Below are 21,300 nucleotides of genomic sequence, written 5' to 3' on the forward strand. Positions count from 1 at the left end.
AGCCTGTCAACACAACTTCAGTCCCCCAGGGCTCAGAGCATGGTCGGGTGAGCCGCGGGTTCCATGGGAGTCAAACAAACTCCAATTTATTCATAAAGCACAGCGACGCAAACACGATGAGAACAGAAGTGCTGACATGGAAGCTGAAGGTGCAAGAAAAAAATAAAGAGTGAGGAAGGATGGAGTGAAAGAAAGGAAAAAAGAGACAAAGCAAGAAAGGGGAAGAGAGGAGAAAGGCACAGAGCGAAGGAGAGATGCAGCAGAGGTCATGAGGGTGGAGATGATTGTGTCAGCCCTATTGTGTTTACCCAGTTTCACTCTTCAAATAAATCATTCAAGAGAGGGATTAGAGAGGAAGTTAAAGCAAAGCAAAGAAGGGATGCAGAGGGCTTGCACACACACACACACACACACACACACACACACACACACACACACACACACACACACACACACACACACACACACACACACACACACACACACACTGTACAGTACACTGCAGCAAACTGTTTCCCACAGCAATCAGAGACAGAGAGGAGGTAAAGACGAATGTTTATGTGCATGCATGCGCAGCGGGAGAGGAAGTCCAGAAAGGAATATAATTAAAGAAAAGAGACATCAGTTGTGTCTGTATCCAAGGGCTGTGTTAGGCTCTTGGGAGCTAAATGAGCTAACAGTCTGGTGGGGCTTCAACATGTCTACTATTGAGACATCCAGACACACACACACACTCACATTCCAAACACCCTCCCCTGACACATCCATCCCCTGATCCAGTTCCTTCTGTCCATCTGTCAATCTGAGTCCACCTCTCTATTGAACTCCTGTCTCCTTCTTTTTTAACCAGTTCCACTTGGCTAGAGAGTTAGAGGACACCAGGGAGAGAGAGAAAGAGAGAGAGGGAGAGAATGCTACACATTGCACGAAAGTCAGGGTCCAGCTTCCTAGTCTGCCCCCAACCCCATCGAGCATGAAAGATTTCTTTTGCGCTGCCAGGTTTCCACTGCAGCGACAGCACAAAACTTGCAGCAGACCCAGCTGTTTGTTTGGACCCCCCACCCATGCTCCCCGGGACCAAAAAACAATCCTGCTGATTTTACATCCAGCTCTGACAAAACACACAGAACAGGAACGCATGGATGGTGGACCAGAAACCACACATCTGGTGGAGAAGCATCTTAAAATGTGACTGCAGCCACACTGCAAAAAAATCAAAACAAAGCAAGTGTTTAGCTTATTTCTAGTTAAAAATCAGACTTAGTATTAGCCACAGTCACCTGACTCAGATAAACATCTTATATCAAGATATTACTCGCAAAAAAATGCAATGTTTATAATGAGTGAAAGGAGTATTTGACTGGTTATGAAACAGTTTGAAATTAACAGTAAGGCCGTTTCATGATCTACACAAGCAAGCAAGTCCATCAACGACAACATTGACAAACTCTACATCGTAATTTTCATCGTAATACCACTTTGATCAGAGGGGGCGCCCTCTGTCATAAACATAATGTTCCTCACAGTAGCTGAATGACTATGGCTTACATTAAGTCAAAGACTTGTATGCTAGAAATAAGACAAAAGCCTGGTTTGGAGTTTCTGCGGTGCATTTGGCATCTAAAACCAGCCACACAAAATGTACCTGTTGTTTGTGGCATGTGCGGCGACCTCACCTTTCAGTTTTGCTGACTGACTTTTCCCTGTGAATCGATAACACATGAGTTCAATGTTCTCAATCCATAAAAAACATGCATCACTTCCACACATACAACAAGACACAGTCTGATCTCTGTGAGCCACAGTCCTCATTTATATCGCTGTTTTTCATTTCCCCAGACGACACCTCACTCTCCATACCGTCACTCATGCACAACACACAGTAACACTACTGACTTACTGACTTTTATACCCGATGATGCTTTTTAATTTGTTCATTTGTGCTTCAACTTAAATACATGTACACTTATGTTGTGCTGTGACTCTATATTTCCTCATGTTATTGGTCACTGTTTTTGAGCCAACCACAACAAATGCCATATCCTGTTTACCATGTTGAACAATGCTACTGCATATGTCAATTTGTCCTTATATTATGCAGGTCTGGCTCTAAGCACTGTCTGCAGCCTCTAAATAACAGAGCATTGCCATTTTATCAACACAGATGAGATCCTGTGTGCACACTCTCACAGTAGTGTAGCCGCTACAACAACAACAACTAGCCAGTCACCACTGGTTTTATTTCAAGGATGAAGGATACAAGCTTCGTAGCCCCTAAAGGGATAGTTCCACTTTTTGGGAGTTGGGTGTGAGGTACTTATTAATAATAAGTGTATCAACCACAGGGTACCCTGGTCAGCTTGGCTCCTTTATTAAGACATCAGCTTGAGAACCCAAAAGCTATGTTATCAACTGCAGACAGGGTCAGCTATATCACATAATTTGGCTAACAATATCCAAACAAAGCACTAATCTCAGTGGGAGTGTATGCTCTATTTGAAAATCTCAGTGCTTTACTTTCTGTCAGAAAGCACAATCACTCCGCCGGCAGCACATTGATCAACTAATCTGGTCATGAAGTATGAGTCACTGATGTATTGGGAATTTGATAATTTGCATTTCAGTTTGACATAATTTCAAAATAAATCAGACACCATCCATTGGTCCCAGGGATACACTACAATAAAAACGTATGAACACCACTGCTTTTATGAAGCTATTTCTTTCATTTACAGCCTGAGTGTGATCATGTGTGCAAAGGTGCAAGAACTGAACAGAAGAAAATTGGTTCTGAGGCTTGGCATGTGTACTCTCAGCAGATGTCGTCTTCAGAGAGCTGACTTTCTTTTCCTCAAGTTCAACACACTAAGTGAGCTTCCTCTCTGCTTACACTACAGTTCCAGTCCAAACTGGCCCACTTGGATCAAGGTCAACTCATTATTCAAACAGTCTCCGGTTGGTTCTGGCTGGTCCTAAAATACACACTTCCCCGTCCCGGCTGGCAGATTCCTGGCAACAGGAAGCATGCTTGCATCCCACCAGGAATTGTGGGATCACAGAGAGAGAAAGTGGTGAGAACAGGTGGGACAGTGTGGATCAGGTGACTGAGCCTGTTACATGACTGCTCCTTTACATGTTAGAACACACGCTGCACACTGTACAGGAAAAACTCAGCCCATTGTTGTTATTAATTTGGCAAACACACAATCATCAGTCCAGGTGGTGGTATTCTGTTCCCAGGATGTGGAGTGAGAAAGAAAAGAGATATAATAAATAATAAAGAAAAAGAAAAACACACTCATGCCAAACCATTGCTCCACTTTCCAGACTTCACTTCACTGTCTCCTTGGTAACCAGCATAGAGAGAGTATGAAGGAGAGTTGTGAAGGGATGTGATTGGATGATGCTGCGCAGCTCTGGACCACTGGTGTAAATGTTGGGAGCCAGGTAAAAAAAAAAAAAAAGGCAGGAGGATGAGGTTCTTTTATCTGTTGGCAGAGTGTGTGCAGATGATGATGATGTAATGGGTCTAATTCAGCAAAGCTCTTACACATCACACCTTCAGGGAGATTTTGTTTATACTTTGTTGATCTAAATTCAACTGGTTCAAACACTGGACGACGATGCTCTTTATATTGGCACTGGATGAAAAAAGAATGCAGGATTGCAAGGGTCTCACTATACTGATCAGTAAAAGGAAGACAAATTGCTCTCTGTGTGCCTCCAAACATGACAGGTTGGTATTGACTGTTTTGTTATAACATTATTTGGATGCAGTATTAATTAATACAGTTTCACTCAATGTTTTGGGTAGAGGTCTTTGGGTTCAGATATTTGGATGAAAACAGAACAAAACCAGACAGGCCAGAATTATCAAAAAAAGTCTCAATCCTAAAGTCACCTCAGGACAGTCAAAACTGCCTTGAATAGAGACAATAACAGGACTTGTTCCAAAAGGAAGCAACATGAAACGACTCAAATATAGACTGACACAAAAAACATTTGCAACAGCATGATGCAACTCCATTAACATCAAATCCTTATTCAAAACAGCCAAAATTGATGTCACTCTTCAAGCTTAACATTGTCATTTCAAAGCCCTGTACCTCAAAGTGAATTATGAAAGAAGACCTTTCGGTAATTTTCAATTTTTGCACCCCCTCTGGACAAAGTGATGTCTTATTTTCTTGCTGGTATCACCCTATACATGTCCAGGTAGGGTTCTCTGACCTAAAAAGTTACCCCTTTATATTTCAATCTTCAAACATCACTCACTGGAAAATGTAAAAATAGAAAAAGGCTCTTTTTACAGCATTCTGTAATGTTTTGTCTGACACCTACCCCTTCACAGTGGTTTTTAAGCATCAACAATTGCTACGCAGGAAGACTCTTTCATGTCGCTGATGGTCTGGTTTGCTTTTATGAGTCAGATGGAGACATCATAACTGATTTCAGTCTGTTTCATAACCTGTCAAAAACTCCTCACAGTGGCTTCAAAGTAAAAAATAATTTAATTTAAACTGACGTTGAACACAGTGAGAAGCTGCTGCAGTTGCTTTATGTGTGCCAGCTTTGATACAATTGATATCTATTCACTCTCTCTCACTACACAATAAGCGGAAATGTTCAGTTTGAAGGGATACTTTTTACTGAAGTGGGGTTGTACGAGGTACTTTATTGAGAAACTAGTAAGAGGACCAGAATGAAAGCTAGGCTATCAGCAGCTGCAGACAGGGTCGACTTTATTACCTAGTTTAGCTCATTTTAAGAAAGTTTGAATCAAACATTAATACCAGTGGAAGTGTACACTCTATACAGTACATAGTCCATCTGATTTTGCACTGTTGACAGCGCAGCATGCAGTTGTTCCTCCACCAGCAATGCACTGCAGTGTTATCGACACAGAAACAGTCATCATTCTAGACAATGGCAACTCCTACTGCACACACTTGACCCTACTTATCTATTCATGGATATCTAGTCTTATTTAGTCTTACTGTTGAAATTTTGAACTGTTTCAAGGATTTACCTTTATATTATTAGTCTGCCCAGCTGTGTTTTTTGTTCACTCAGATGCTTTAGAATTAATATTATTCATCGTCAAACTATTCAGCTCTCAATTTGGTTTAGTTGGAACCATTTCCTTGACACTAAGACAGATTGAAAGTTAAAGAAAACAAGGAAAACAGTGTATTTACATGACAACAAGACATCAGCAATCAACTCCAAACTGCAGCATACAGTATATTACAGTGAAAAAGAACTTGAGACATGTCGAGACAGAGGAATAACTGAGCACAGGGCCAAAGCAGCAGCTCTGTCTTCATATCATGCACATGTGCTAAGAATAGAGCCTCCATATAAGGAACTGTAAGAGTCTGTTGGCATAAACTTGGGGGATGCCATTCTGTTAATGTGTCGCAGATTGATGCCTTACTTCCTGTTGGCGGTCATGTGACTCTGAGGGTTTACCCAGGGCGTCACAGTAGTGGAACAACATGGGATGGGAATAAACACACACACACAGACTCAGATTCTGGAGAGACTCATGACCCCATGACAAAGCAGCCATGTGATCTTTAACATCATTTCTGCTGTAATGTAGCGATAGTGAGCAGAGACTCAGCAGCATGTTGTTCTGGCTGGTCTCAGGGCACGACGTGTCATTGCTCTTGCTGCTCCACTTGTGTTTGCAAGCGAGCATACAGTTAACGATAAAGCCAACACATTTTCTGTCCTCATACTGTAAACATGTTTCCTCTGACTTCTCCCAGGATCCATTACACTCCTTCAACTCTTCTTGACCTCTTTTTTTTCCCCACAGGAACACAGGCTCAGGAAGGAAATCGATCCATAGATCTATAACTTCTGCTTTCTTATTACGACTAAAGCCCAAAAGAAGGTGGGATCAGAACTAATTAGGCAAATGAATCAAGTCTCAACGTGTATTTGCAATGAGCAGTATTCAGTTTCAGAGAGGCAGATGTCTGAGATGGGCTCGAGGGGAGGAGGGGTTGTTCCTTTCCAGCCACAATCACTCACAGTTGTGCCTCTAAATATAAACTGGCACCCTGGCACCAAATCACTGCCAATGGTTGGCCCCATTATATCGGGATGCAACATGATACCCAGCATGCTTCTACGCAGGGAATGCATGTATGGGAGTGGCATCAGGGGGCTGGAATTTTTCAAAAATCTGTTCCTGGAGATGTCAACACTGTGGGGCGTTATGCCCCATGTGTGGCTCCAGACCCCCTCTGCTTGTTTCAATAAGACAACAGGTGCAGGGATGTGGAAACTTCTGTCTGTCCTCTGTCGCTCACTCGTCACTCCTCAGTTGGAGGCTGCAGAGCTGCTGTGGCCTTTGAAATGAGACTCAGGGGATGAGCTTGGACTGGGAAACACCGGCAGTGGAAATGGATCCTATTTTTTCTCCAGGGACTGAACCGGAATTCCAGTACATCAGAAAATCTGGCAGCATCTGTGGCCATATGAGTGATAGGAATCACATGGTTTCGTATTATCATTAACACCTCTTTCATTATTGTATTGATTGGAGGGGTTGATTCTTTCCTGTCTGCTTTCATTTTCTAGTGTTTTCAAAGTCATGTGAGAATTGGAATCTTAGTAAATTTGGGTTCTAGTTTTTTTGGCAAGGTTTTGCAGCTTGATAAAAAATAGCAGCAGAAGGTGCTGATGAATTATATCAGTGTTGTGCTGCATATTCCAGGTTCATCAGAGATCTCCCACTGAAACAAATTACAGACTCGTGAGTCTGTTTGTCACTTATGTCAATCTAGTTAACACTACCGCAGAGCAAAACATCAGCAGCTGCAGGCGAACCTTTCAAACAACAACCCCGTACTGCTCTCTTTCTCTTTCTGCATCTCTAGAGTTCAGAGGAGGTAATGGTGTTGAAGTTTTGACATCTGAACGCTTTTCTCACACACAGTCATTAAATATACATTAATCAAAGAGATAAAACAGCATAAGCTGTGAGAAAATGAAAGAAAACGTCTCGTGGGGGAAAAAGAAGAGGAGACCTTTGTTTTTCACCTCACAAACTGTAATTTAAAGGCATTAAAGCAGAGACAGCTGTTTATATTTAGTTCAAAATGTATTGCAGTTTTAAAGGGATGAGGAACTAAAACAGGGACAGCCTTAATTACTTTGAAATAAAGAATAAGCAAACATTTTATCCTCATTTGTGCTCATTTGAAAAAAAAAATTCCATTTCAATATAAGCACTATAGCTAAATGTTCCAGGGTAATTTTCAGGCTTTCATCACCTCAGCAGCTTCTGCCAGAGCAACCAAACATCAGTTTCACTTTCTAGTGCAGCCACAACCTCAATCTGAGGGAAAGAACAGTGTCCTCTTACACAGTTTGGGGGAAATAAGTAGGCCAGCCAACTTACAGTTCAGTGCAGGCGAACGCGAAAAGGCATCGCTCTCACCTGTGCCCAGGGTAAGTGCAAGTAAAGCAATGTAGCACCAAATTTAGCCATGCTGACGGCCCCAAAAGTTTCCATACTGACAGCCAGGACAAACCCTGGGCCCTGTGTCCAAACCACAGTCTCTCCTAGAAGGGGTGAATCGCATGGCAGTACCACTGTGGGTATGTGTTCAATGCACTCCACTGCCCACACGTATAAGGGCGTGGAAGGAAAATGAGAAGTGAGGTTTGGAATAAAACCATGAGTGGGCTGACAGAAGTACAGAAAGCTTCAAAGAGAAAGACTAAAAATACTGGAAACAAAGCTGCAGACACAAGATTGATTAAAAAAAAAGCTTCAATAGCAATGTGAGGATATGTCTTGTAGGCCTGTAGGACTGTTTGAATAATTAAATAAAACATTGCAGATTGCTATCAAAGACTGCTGCCAAGTAAGAGCTACGTTTTTTTACTTTACTTTTACTTTTTCTTAATTCACTGTTCTGAAGCGGCAACATCCATTGTTGGAAAATGAAGCCAATGGTTCCTTTAGTGTCCACTTGAGGCTGCCTTTAACAGCCAAAGAAATAACATTAGTGCAGAAGTGGAAGTTGCCTCCATGATGTGATCTATTGAGTTGTGGGTTACAGTTTTAAAGCCCCAGGTTCAACATTGTGGTCATGGCTGTGTTGTTTTTATATGAAGCTAGTAATTTGCATCAGCATTGAGAATTTAAAGTAGAAATTAAGAGCATTGACTCATTAATGAAATGTTACCAAGGTAATCCACTATGGCGTAAGATCATTTTTACATAGACTTCTATCAGTGAAGTCACCTGTTAAATAGGGTGCACATTCAAGACACATAAGCTATCGATTCAAAGGATCATTGGATAGGTCTGCTTTTTTAAGTCGTCTTTTTTCATTTCTCTTTTTTAGTTTAAGATTTTGTGCATTCTTTTATTGGAAAATACATTCCGACAGAGTCCCCATGTGGAGATCAACTTTGTAACTTGAAATGATACTTCGGTCTGCTGACGAATTTAAATTCAAGGGTCTTTCATTTCCTTTGAAGCACCATCCCTGTGAAAAGTATAGAATTTAATCTAAGAAGGGAGGCCCAGTGGGGGAAACTCGATCATCATGTGGTATAAAGACTGTCTGGTGATAAGGAGAAATGCCAGCAATGCATACACACACACTATACAAAACACATGCATGCAAAATAGCCTAACATAGAAACCACGCATGAAACCTGCTCTGTTCCCTAATGCACTGACCCCTGGAACGTGCAGGTCGTGTTGGATTAGCCAGAGAAAAGCAGCTCAAATGAGACAAGAGTAGGGTGTCGTTGAGGGGAGGTGGGGAAGGCTTTCTCAGGAGAGACAGAGACAGATGGAGGAGAGGAGAGAGATATGAGAGAAGCAGGGGGGAGAGAGATAGGGTGAGAAATAGTTGGAATAAGATATGAATGTGAGAAAGTGTGTGTGGCAGCATAGAGGACGTGACGAGTCGGTGGTGTGGAGGGAGGCAAAGACAAATGGGGCGAAGACGGATGGGGACAGCAGAAGGAGAACAGATAGACACCTGGGTTTCATTTTGAATTCTCAAGGGAACTCTCATCTCTTATCACTGTGTGACTCAGTTTCATTGCTCTCTCTCTCTTTTTCAATCTGATGGTGGCATTAGAAGCCAGCGTCCCATGTGTCTCATCCAGTCTGCTGTTTACCTAATCACTGTTCATTAACCTGCAGACAGAAAGGCAATTCAGGACACAGGCTGGACTGGGACTGGACATTGACACAGATACTGGAGGTAAACAGAGGCAGTGCAAGGACTATGAACTATCAGCAATAAACTTGTTTTGACATGTTTGGAGTGCCAGATGGATGGAGTTCCAGGCAGGCAGCAGAAGAAACTTAAATAGAGTCACACAGTTTGTTAACAAAGGGAAGTATGGTTGATTCATTTCCATCACATAGCTTTGACTCATATTTAGTTTTGTAAGCTTAGTGTTGCATACTTCATACTCCAACAGACCCCTCATTGTGGCAATGAAGTGGTTGTAAAGGGGGAAAATATGAAACATATTGTGACAATAATTTGGTGAGAAAAATATTTAGGGTTTTGAAAAAGACTATTTATGTGTGTCCACTTGAGGCTGGAAAGCAGTAAAGGCTAAGGGAAGTACATACATTTAAATACTTGGGGAAACATCTGATTGACTTACAGTCTAGCATGTTGTAGCCGTTTTCCAGGACAGTGAAAGCCCACCTCAGCTCCACCTCTCTGCCTTTGTTCAGGATGAACTAAAAGCTAGGCTTCTTAAGCAATTCCAGTATCGCGGCTGCATAGGCTTCAAACACCTCTTCAGAAACCAATAGGTGACATAACAAAAGACATGTTTGTACAGTCTATGCTATGTACCAATGCTTTTACAGCTGGTCACTGTATTTTGTTTTGTCTATGATCCAAACATGCGCCAGCTTCTTGACTGTCTCATCCATATCTGTTGATGTAACAGCTGATTGTGGTAACTCGCCAAGACATGTAGCTATGAACCAACAAGGGCAATGAATAGGAACACTACAAGCAACACTGCAAGCATGCTTCAGCTGGGAGTGCTCAGTGGGAAATGCTATTGATGTTGGAGCTTGTTAGCTTGTCGGACACAGCGGAGACAGTGGTGCATTAATAATATCCATATCCATCACTGCCATGTCCTGCCTTGACTTGTGTTAGCAATGAGGGTCTTTCTGTTTACCAGGTGCAAAGCTAGGAAGCTAAAAAATGCTATTCCATCTCGGATGTCTCCAGCTGGTCTACTGTGCACAGAAGAAAGCAGTGTAGTCTGATGCTATGATGTAACAGAAGTGTATATTTCCTGGATGCAGTGTGGACAGTGAGTGTCTGACGCTCACCAACAGCTGGGACTCAGTGTTAGTTTCTAAGAAAGCTCCACAGAACTCCTTTATGGTTTCATATCCTTCAAGAAAAGTTGTTGCTGCATCGCATAAAGACATTTTAAGGACACTTTCAGATGACAGAATTTTCTGATACCACCACAAGTGAAAGCTGAAGTTGGATATCTTCAAGAATTACGAATGATGTCTTTAAAAAGTGAATTTTTAGAACAACAAGGATATGCAATGGTTATATTTGTGTGTTGTTTATGAAAAAGTAACTCAAATGCATCTGATTACATCTGTTTCTGTCTTATTACTTAGTTGTGGAATAATAGTTGGTCATATTTGTATTAAAAAGGAAAGCACCCCTTGTTTGTGTTCATCTAGAAAAAAAAACACCATAATGTTGAACTGAAGTAAGACTCTAGTCCAGATCTGCCATGGTTTTCTCATTGATTGAGAGAGTTTCATTCAGTAGTTTTAAATGATAGTGTAGAGGATGGCAATAAGTTGGAGTCAGTGCAGGAATTATTTGCAAGCTAGTATGAATCAATGTCATCTTCAGGAGTCAATGCACCAATTTTTTTTCAAAGTTATACTTCATAAAGAAGAAAGGTCAGACGAACATATAAAGTATTCCTCCTTTTCCTTGGCTCTCCCTCCATCTGTGAGGATAAAAAATAACTATGAATCCAGTCTGTACTGCTGTTTCATATTCCTTTTATCACATGTCCCTGATAACATCTGTCCTTCAATCATTCAACAGTGTAAGCTGCTCTGTGCACAACAATATCCACGTGCACAGAATACACAACCTGCCCTCTCTGTACAAGATACACAGTAGGGGTTGTAAAATAAATACTGAGTGATTTATCAAATGGGAAACGCAAGCAGAGGAGGCTTAGCTAGAAATGTAATAAAGAAGAAAAAAAGAACCCTGAGCTGAACCTCTCTGTTCAAGGCTCAGTGTGAAGCAGAGCTGCCAAAGAACTACAAAGTGCTCAAAGTTTTCATCCACTCTCTTCACCATCCCATTCAGGTGGAGGAGACCTTGAGCTCAACAGTAAAACAAGGGCTAGCGAGCCGAGCCCAGAGACGGGAGAGGGAGAGAAAACAAGACGGAGACAGATAGAGAGCTGTAGAAGTCTGTCAGCTGCCACACACATCTCCAGATAACAGGAGGCAGTGATAACACAGGGCCAGACAAACACAATATACATGGATCTCATCAGTTTGGTATGTAAGGGGTAATGCCCAACCAGGTGTCCATTTACAGGAAATAATGTGATACATGGAGAGCCCAGATCAACCAATACTTACATTTTCATGTATTTTCGCAATCAGAAGTTTCACATTCAAACTAGATTTCCCTGTATTGCTTTGGAGTTCGTCTTTAACCTTTGTCTTCCTGGAAATGCGAGGAAAAGTCCTGTGTTCAACTGTATCATCTTCAAAAACAAGTCAAAGATCTTTGATGCTATTTGATGCTTTATTTAACAAATGTTTGGGGGTGTGGCCAAAAAGCACCAGTCCAGCCTTGACAAGGAAGCGCAATGTTTTTTAATAAACAATACACAATCAAAAATAAATCCCTAACTTTTATAAATAACAATTATCTCAATATTGATCAGAATAATGTGGTAATAATTTTGGACATAATTGTGTAGCCCTACCTTCAGGTATGAACCTAGTTGGTTTAAATTAGAGCACTGATAGACAGTTTTAATGGAACCACTCAGTAGGTGTGCACACTACTGGACTCTCTCTGCCACCCATTGAGTGGAACTGAGCATTCTCAAAGTCCACTGTAAAAGCCAGCAACAAAAGTCTTACATTGCTGTGTGAGACAAACCTGTTGCAGGGGAGATACATCAAGTGACACAGATCCTCAACATACCACCACTTTGTAAGACTTCTGCCAAAACAAGACATGAATAGGGAATAACTGACAGACATGTCTTCATGAAACCCATCCTCCACCTTCAGGTCCTTACATGCAGAGGCTTCCAGTCATTGGGAGAGGCCTTTCCAGCGTGATGCAGTGGAAAACAAACATGAAGTTAAACAACCCCCCTCTTCTCCTCACACACAAGAGGCCAACCTAAACATCACAGGTAAACATATGGAATAAGTGTATACAGACTCGTGCTGTACTCTTAAGAGTGATCGCTATGTATATCTCAGCATATGGTAGCCTGGACCCATGCTTCCATTCCAGTTGAGTCTTTATTTTATTCGTCATATCCAAGTTCATAATTATCAACGTGCCTTGTATCAAATATCTGACCCTGTAGCTGCTTAATTCCCTAATTTTGTTTTTTGGCTATTTTGTCTGTGCATTGCTTTGTGCTTGGTAAGTGAGCATTGCATGATTGTAACTCCACTACTTGCTGTGGTAACTAATGGTATATCTCATTACACCTTTAGCAGGTATTTTTGTCTCAGAAATAGTATTGTTTTTTCCTCCTCAAGGCAAAGGACAGGAATATAGAAGTGAGTTGTAGTCAAAGTGCAGGAAGGAAAACTTTGTCCATCACCAAGATCAGGAATTCTACTGTAATCTCATGGAGCACCTAAACAAACACACACTTCTACTGAACTAGCTACCAGAGAGCCCAGCGCTGCAAACACCTAAGTGACCCAGGCAGCCTTCAACCAGTGTCCACCACCACGAAAAGGGCTGTATTGCACTCTTATGAGAGTCCCTATGGATTTTGAATGTTTGACTATCCAACACTATCATTTAGTTACCAAAAAGAAAAGATATGTTCATGTGAACTTTTGCCACAAGTGACGTACTTTTAGATTGTCATTGTCTTGTCTTTGTTATAAAAAAAAAGGCTTGTTGATGATCATTTATCGTTAATAACGAAACTAGATAGTCTAGACGGTACCCTGCCTGGCGCTCATGGAAGCACAGGAACTAATAGTGGATGTAAAAGGACCGTTTTGGCGCATCAGAAATTTTTCTGCAGACGTATCAGCCCTTTTTACTGCTGCCAGCTGAACTACTGAACAAATGCCAAAATTAAAAACAAATTAAATTAAGGTAGAGGTTTTAAAATACTGGAAGTCCCCCCTTTGATATTTTAAGGATTGGGCAGCCTTTCCAGCACTCTGCGGGTTCTTTGCAGTTGTTTATTTTGGCAAACTGTGCTGTTTTTCAAGCGTCTCTTTATAGCTTTATTAGCCAGCAGTGTTGTATTAAACATAGATGGTTTTTCCAAAACTGATCCAACTCCAAAATGTAATGTCTTTATGTTTTTGCACCTTCCATAAAGTTTTTAATTTATTGTACCAGCTATTTGACATTAGACTTCAACTTTCCTCTGTCGTTTCTCAAACTCATCTGTCTTTCTCTCTGTGACACATTTCTTGGTGTCAGGGGACAAACAGGCAGTCTCTTTGATTCCTTGAATGTGTCCCAGTCACCTCACAGTCACACTGCTTAGCTTCTTCAAGCATGGAAACGTCCCACAAACGGCTGAACTGTGCTCATTCATCCTAAATTTAGCCCACTCTCCTGATCCCTTCTCCATGGCTGTGGGAAACACTGCATACTTTCCCCCCCTCTGCTCCAACTCCAGAGAGGACCCAGCCTGAGCCGTCCTGTCAAATGCTCGATTGTAACTCACAAAGAACAGGTCCTGTGTTCAGGGTGTAGGTGTCCTTCCTCTGCTTCTCATCAGAGGCTAAAAAGTATGTTTCCTGCTCTCTGTCTCACACACACATCCATAAATAAAATAAAACAGCCCTTTATCCTCGACCTGAAACAACGGGCAACCTCATTCATTTGAGTTACAGTGCATTCTCAGAGCACCTCAAGGACAAAAGGGCTGCTGGCTATTCAGCAATTTATCCTCGAGGATGGCATACCGATAATGCCTTGTGGTTTCGACATATGTTTCCATCAACCCGCCCACTTAGAGGTTAGAGATTCCCAATTCAGTGACCTTCCCTTTAAGCACTTTGACCACAGCTACTGTATAATTTTCTGTGCTGAACATAACATGCTGTTTGTCCAAGCCTGCAGCTAGCATCCTTTAAAAGACATTAAGAGGACTAGATATCGACCTTGAGACTCTGCAAAACAGACTAATATCATACATTGGCTCTTCAAAGGTACACTTGACTCTGAAAAAGAAGAGGTACAGGAGAAATGTAACATTAAAACCCCAGTAAACTGAATATTCAGAGGCTGCAGGGAAGCTCATGCAAGGGCAGACTTAGAAAAAGAAAAGAGAGGTTTGTTTGGTGTGTGCGGGCAGAATACAAACCAAAGGCCCTTGTAAAAAGCGTGAGTCAGAGCGCGTCCTTCTCTCAGATGGTGAGCCATGCCACAGCTTTAAATATACAAAAACTTTGCTCAGGGCCCGTGGACACTAAGGGCCAAATCACCCACTCCTTCGTTTTCATGCATGACCCTGACATCCACAATATCTCACTATATCTCATTGCTCCCATCTGCCATCATCAATGTCGTCAGCATCAACAGCATGAATCTTAATCACCAACGCCACTGGTATCGCTGTCATCCTCATTACCATAATCCTTTCATATCTTTCATCACTGTCCTCCTCTGCCTCATTATCACCACCACAATCACCATCACCGTCATCCTACTCCACTCTTTAGTGCTTTTTTTCTCCTAAGGCCCCTCCAGATGACCCGCTCCCCTCCCTGTCCTGGTTTCCTCTCTTCTGACGAGTAACTTGGGCGGCCTACTTCTGACAGAAGGACAAACTGTTTGACTCACTTAGTCATTGCTGTAACAAACCACAGCTATGCAGCAGAGCAGCCAGGTAGATACAGTCACATCCTGATTAGGATGATGATCTGTTCTTTAGTGCAGAGCAGGTAGGGGGAGGAATGGAAGTATGGACGGGTGTGAAGATGGATCATAGGGAATGTATGCAGTGAGGTATGAGTATTTGGGTGACATATATACGTGATGTTAGGGAGGGTGTGTTTGTGCAAGCCTCAATCTGTATAGACTTGTTCCTGTCTTCCTTGTTCCATGCCTGTCATGAGGTCTGTAAAGAGCGGCCAGCTAAACATAAACATTTCAAAAACTCAGTCAGGGTAACCCAGATTATTAAGCAAAATATCGACTCTACAAATATATATCATGATGACTATTTTGTCCCATCCGCACGTGACTCTGCACAAAGTTACAGATAGCTGAACAGATGTACTGGAAACTGGAATATTAAATGATGGCTCAGATGTGGAAGTAAAGTTAAGGACTGTTTACTTGTTTATCTTCATCAAATATATTTCTTACAATGCTTTCCCATACACTCTATATGAAACTGAAAATGAATACACAAGACAATGTTCTTCACGCAGGAAAAAGAGGAATGAAACACAATACTGGATTACCGGTCAGCACCAGAATTAAAATTGATTAAACAATTCATTTATAATTCTATTAGGCTCAAAATGCTGTTCATAGTTGCGTCTCAGCCATAATGCAGCCACCAGCCACTGGCCAGGACTGTTTATCTGGTTAATGGGTACTGCCAAAATGCTATAATGCTCTACAAACTTTTTTTTCATAAAAACTGAAATGATTGTTTTTGAAGCCAAGGAAGAAAGGTTAAAGGTTACTACTCAGCTCCAATCTGCAATGATGAAATGTTCAAACCAAGCCAGAAACCTTGGTGTAGTCTTAGACTCAGACCTTAATTTCAGCAGCCACATTAAGACAATTACAAAGTCAGCCTATTATCACCTTAGGAATATATCAAGGATTAAAGGACTTATGTCTCAGCAGGATGCAGAAAAACTTGTCCATGCATTTATCTTTAGCAGACTAGACTACTGTAACGGGGTCTTTACAGGACTCCCTAAAAGGTCCATCAGACGGCTGCAGCTCATACAGAATGCTGCTGCTTGAGTCCTAACAAGGACCAAAAAAGTAGACCACATCACTCCAGTTCTTAGATCTCTACACTGGCTTCCTGTCTGTCAGAGAATAGACTTTAAAATCCTGCTGATGGTTTATAAAGCACTGAATGGTTTAGGCTCAAAATACATTGCTGATCTGCTGCCACTTTATGAACCATCTGGACCTCTGAGGTCATCAGGTACTGGTCTGCTTTCAGTCCCTAGAGTCAGAACGAAACATGGGGAAGCAGCGTTTAGTCATTATGCACCACATATCTGGAACACACTCCCTAAACAATTAAGCATGGCTAGACTGATATTCATCTACAAGGTACATGCTAATGTTACATTTAGCAACCTGTATCCACACAGTTTTCTTTTCTTAAAAAAATACCTCCTCAGTGGGCGCTGACATATTGTGCTAGTAGAGTCGGGGCATGCACAGAAGCCATCTGGCAATACAGCTGCAGGACCAACGTCACATCCCTACCACTAACCAAAACACATTTAATTTGCTGATGAAACATCAAGATCCCTCAGGTGGTACAGCAGTTGGTACATGCTATCTCTCTGTTTCTCCTCTCATCTGCTAATCTGGTAGAGAATGCTGTCAATCATTCAACTTTTTAACATCAAATTACTGATTTATGCTACACTTCTCAAGTTGAACAATAGAACATACATTTGCATGATAAGGACTAACTGTAAGAAGAGAATGCATGTTTGGAAAAATGTTATTTGACATGCATTTCACTTTTAAATCAGACCCAAAGAGCTGCAAGACGATGATCCAACATAAGCTCACTAGCTGATTAAAATTAAAAATTCCAATTAAAACATATAACTTGAAAGAAAGAGGAGGTACTTTGCTAGAAAGGTGTAAATATCTGACTGACCTACAGTGCTTATGGAAATCTCCAATAAATGTTTCTCTTGCAGAAACTGAACTATGGTCAAAGTCACTGAAAAGCCAGACCAAGTTCAACCTAAAAACTCCTAAATCTGTTGTTTCCAGAGTGTCCTGGTTTGACTTCCTGAGAGTTATTTTTACAAAAAGTACCAAACCACCATCAGCTGTAGCAGCTCCAGTCCCCAAAACTGTAAAAAAAAAAGAAAAAGAATGGAAAGTAGAAGGCTGCCCTTTCCTCCCAAAGAATGGTAAACGTGACATCTAACTCACTTTTTACTGAATGAAAGTGCACAACCAAGATGGCTCCCAGCAGAGCAATTTTAGCAACATTTTTACATCAATATACTCAGTCCATTAGCTGTGAGGGGTTCCTTTTTCCACCAAGGGCTGCTAAATAGTTCAATGGCACCTATTATGTCTACCTTAACACATTTTTACTCGTGCTGGCTTCACTTCAGTAGAAGCACGCAAGAACTGAAGAACATGTGCATTCATATTCATCATTTTCCAGGAGCTTTTGGCAGAGGGAAAGTCTGACTTAAGCTTTTCAAGGGTGATACATACAGAGAAAAATACACATTGAGCGGTCAGTGCTACAACTGATAAATCAAACATCTCCCTAAAATCAAAGCTTGCAACTTTTAATGCTTAAACATTCTACTCAGATCACAAAGCGCTGGTTTTCAGAACAAAACCTCAACAAAGTCAGTCAGTTTAACTTCTGCTCCGCCCTTCCAGAAACACAGCCAGTGTATTTCCAGGAAAAGAGAGCATGTTCTGGTTATTACTATGAAACAGACTTGAAATCCCCAGTGGTCCTTGCCAAAGCTTTGGTTAAAGCACTCTCCAACAGTTTTAGAGAGGCCATCCATGTTCCTCTCTTCGTAGGGTTAGCAGGGCCGCTGAGAGCAGCAGGGTCTCTGCAACAGATAAATGTTTGGACAGGAGAGGCTCCAGGTTGCTCTGAAAACAATGAGATCAAACAGGAGCATCAAAGGCATCTGTCCAGATCAAAGGCTGGCAGAGAGAACTGTACTTCGATCCATATACGGCAGAGATGGAGGATAACTCAGTATTAGAAAGTGGGTATGTCAGTATTGCTAGAGGTACTTTTATTCATAAGTGTCACAGTGCTAATGGAAACATCAAAGAACCAGGTGAGGTAAGATGTGTGCAGCGAAGTGCCGGTGCTGATGTATTGCGAACGGCTTTAAAATGGACACCATTTTAATTCCTGAAATATGAAGCAATACATTTTCACTAAAGAACTCACTCAACATCAGCAAACTCTGCCAAACTCTACCCATGTGAGAACAGCTTTCTTTAACAACTCAATAAAGCACAGTCCAAGTTTGGTGACCTTTGCCCCACACCATCTGACAAAGCTAACAAAATCAATCTTGCCGCTGCTGACTGGGAGTGCTTTTGTGCCAAGCCATCCATGAACCATTAGGGTTCATTAGTTTCCTCCCAGGCAATCTGAGGACCAAGCTTGTGTATGTAAGGAGCAGAATAACAGGAGGAAGCCATGCATCCATCCTCTTACCTACGTCTCAGACTTTTCCAAAGTGGAGGAGTATTCAGGCCCTTTGTTCACGTTTATTTTTCTACCTCTGTCTTCTATGCCACATTGGGTGCAATCAGTAGCGGGGGGCATTTTCCACCTCACACTGCCCCACTTGTTATCAATGGAAGCTTTCAGAAAGGACCTTTCCTCCACTGATTGAAACATCATTTCCTGCAGGACCAGCACAGTGGTGCTATTGAGAAGTGCACCCTGTAACTCTCTCACTGCGGCCCCTTCATATTTGTTACTGACCCTGAGACCTCTGGTCCGATATACATATGGTATCAGCTTGCAGTGAGTTGAGGGTGCAAGAGGCACAAACACACACAAACATTCACTCAATATGGAATCTCAGAGACACAAGGGAAGGGTTTTCGCTGCAACTCATGCTCTGGTCCAAAATAAACAGTGTGCTGAAGGGAGACCTTTACACTCGAATATGGGAGTTCAGCATCAGAGCCAAGTCAAAGAAAGTAGAGACAGACATATATATTTGTCAGCTTATACCATCAACAAAAACGGTCTCATCACATATAGTTTGAAGTATCAGTGGATGATCTTTTTCGATATGCATCAACATTACATTTTTTTCCAGGAACATATGCAGCAGAAAGCAATTCTTGAGGTGCTTCAGAAGTGATGACAGCAAGTACAACCCCTGTTCGAAAAAAGGAGAATATTAACAAAAACAGAATTTGATGACCAGCCAATTTATAAAATGTAGAATCTGAAAAATTACGTTATGTTGTGAAAAAAATATAAGTTTGATACCAGCAACACATGTTTAAAAAGTTGGAACAGGGGCATGTTTACCATCTTGTTGCATCACCTCTTCTTTACAACACTATGTAAACATTTAGGAACCCAGGACACCAGTTTCTTGAGTTTTGAGAGTGAAATGATGTCCAATTCTTGCCTCATATAGGATTTCATATGTTGTAAAAAAATTGTCTCATGATGCATGAAATGTTTCCAGTAGGTGAAAAGTTTGGACTGCAAGCAGGTTAGCATATGAATGCTTCGACGATGGAACCATGGTGTTGTGTTACATGCAGAATGTGATTTGGCATTGTGTTGCTGAAGTATGTAAGGTCTTCCCTGAAAAAGGCAGTATCTTGATGGCAGTATACATTGCCCCCAAAACCAGTATATATATTTTCAGCATTAACGGGGCCTTCCAAGATGTGTAAGCTACCCACGCCATGCATACCACTTATGCATCCCCATTCCATCCAAGAGGCTGGCTTTTGAACAGAGTGCTGATAACAATCCCTGTGGTCCCTCTGCTATTTAGAGCATAGGATGTTGCATCCATCAATTCCAAAAAGAATGTCATATTTTGATTTATAGGATCACAGGGAAGTTTGATTGAGCTCTGTGAAGTGTTTCTGTTTCTGTTTCACGTTTATTTATGGTTGCTTGGTTTCAAGCAGACGTTGGTCCAAACTAAAATTTGTTGACAATGGATTACCATGTTAATATTCTTTAAGATGCACAGTCATGATAGTGTACTATTTGTACATAAATTTGTTTTCAATCTATCTGGAAAATTTGTTAAATCAGCTGACATGACAGTAACTTGAGTTTTTTAATAATTTTTGTTAGTGTCTGTTCTAAAAAAATCCATATTGATCAGACTACAAGAATCTCCATATATATCTACATTTAAATAACCAACCAATCCAAGCAGGCTGCACTAGAAACTGTAACAGTGACCTACTATGAAGCATGGTACATTAAATTGACTTCCCTGTGGATTTCTTGCTTGTACTATAAAGTAGGCCTGTCAGCACCCAGACGTTTTGAGGGTAAGGGAGAGATGAGATGTGAGGAAGGAGAGGAGGGGGAGAAGTAGGGGTGAGACAAAGAGAGAGCAGAGAGATAGGGATGCGTACATTGCTGTGTCTCTATGAGGCTGAAGGATAGAAACCATGTCTCCCCTGCTCCCCAACCAATTACTAACACACACATTGATTCATGGAGCAACGAGGTGTGGAGAACACGAGCATGGACACAGCAGCAGTGAATAGTTGTAGGCTTATGCATTAATCTACACAAACAATGCAGCAAGTTCTCAGGGCTGACATGTTCGAATACATCATAAACAGAGTAAATAAGGATTTCCACTCAAACACAACCCGCACTGAGCATGCAGGGAGAAGATGAATTATGGAGGATTACCTGTAGGTCAAAGAATTTGCTGTATCTTCTGTAGATGATGTGGGACGTGTTGTCAGAGTAGGTAACATTGATGAGATATACCTGCCAAGAGAAGAGAGGAAAGTTAAAACTTGCTTTTACTCAATTTTATGGGCAAGTCTTTATTCCACCAACAGTACATATTTTGACATTCACCATGAACCACTGGCCAAGGGACATACACGGGAACTTTGGTTAAAGTGTCAGAGGCAGTAGTGGGTCACCAGCATGTACAATTTTGGGGGCACTGACTTGGAGTTGCTGACACATCATGTTAAGCACCTTTTCCCAAAAACTTTTCAGTCACAAACCCAATATTTTTACTTGTGCTGTTCAAGATACAGATACAGATACTACAGATAACATGCTGACATAGCTCAGGACCAAATCCTCCAA

The 21,300-nt window shown here is 41.5% G+C and overlaps 1 protein-coding gene across 1 annotated transcript in view; it reads right to left on the minus strand.

The window, feature by feature from the left end:
- Nucleotides 1–21,300, minus strand: part of sh3pxd2aa (SH3 and PX domains 2Aa) — a 149,005-nt gene that overhangs the window by 108,584 nt on the left and 19,121 nt on the right. The window contains exon 3 of the mRNA XM_034688890.1: nucleotides 20,887–20,967. Coding sequence (XP_034544781.1) covers nucleotides 20,887–20,967 — 81 coding nt within the window. The remainder of the gene's footprint in view (nucleotides 1–20,886; nucleotides 20,968–21,300) is intronic.

Source organism: Notolabrus celidotus, chromosome 7 (assembly GCF_009762535.1).
Source record: "Notolabrus celidotus isolate fNotCel1 chromosome 7, fNotCel1.pri, whole genome shotgun sequence".
NCBI lineage: Eukaryota > Metazoa > Chordata > Actinopteri > Labriformes > Labridae > Notolabrus > Notolabrus celidotus.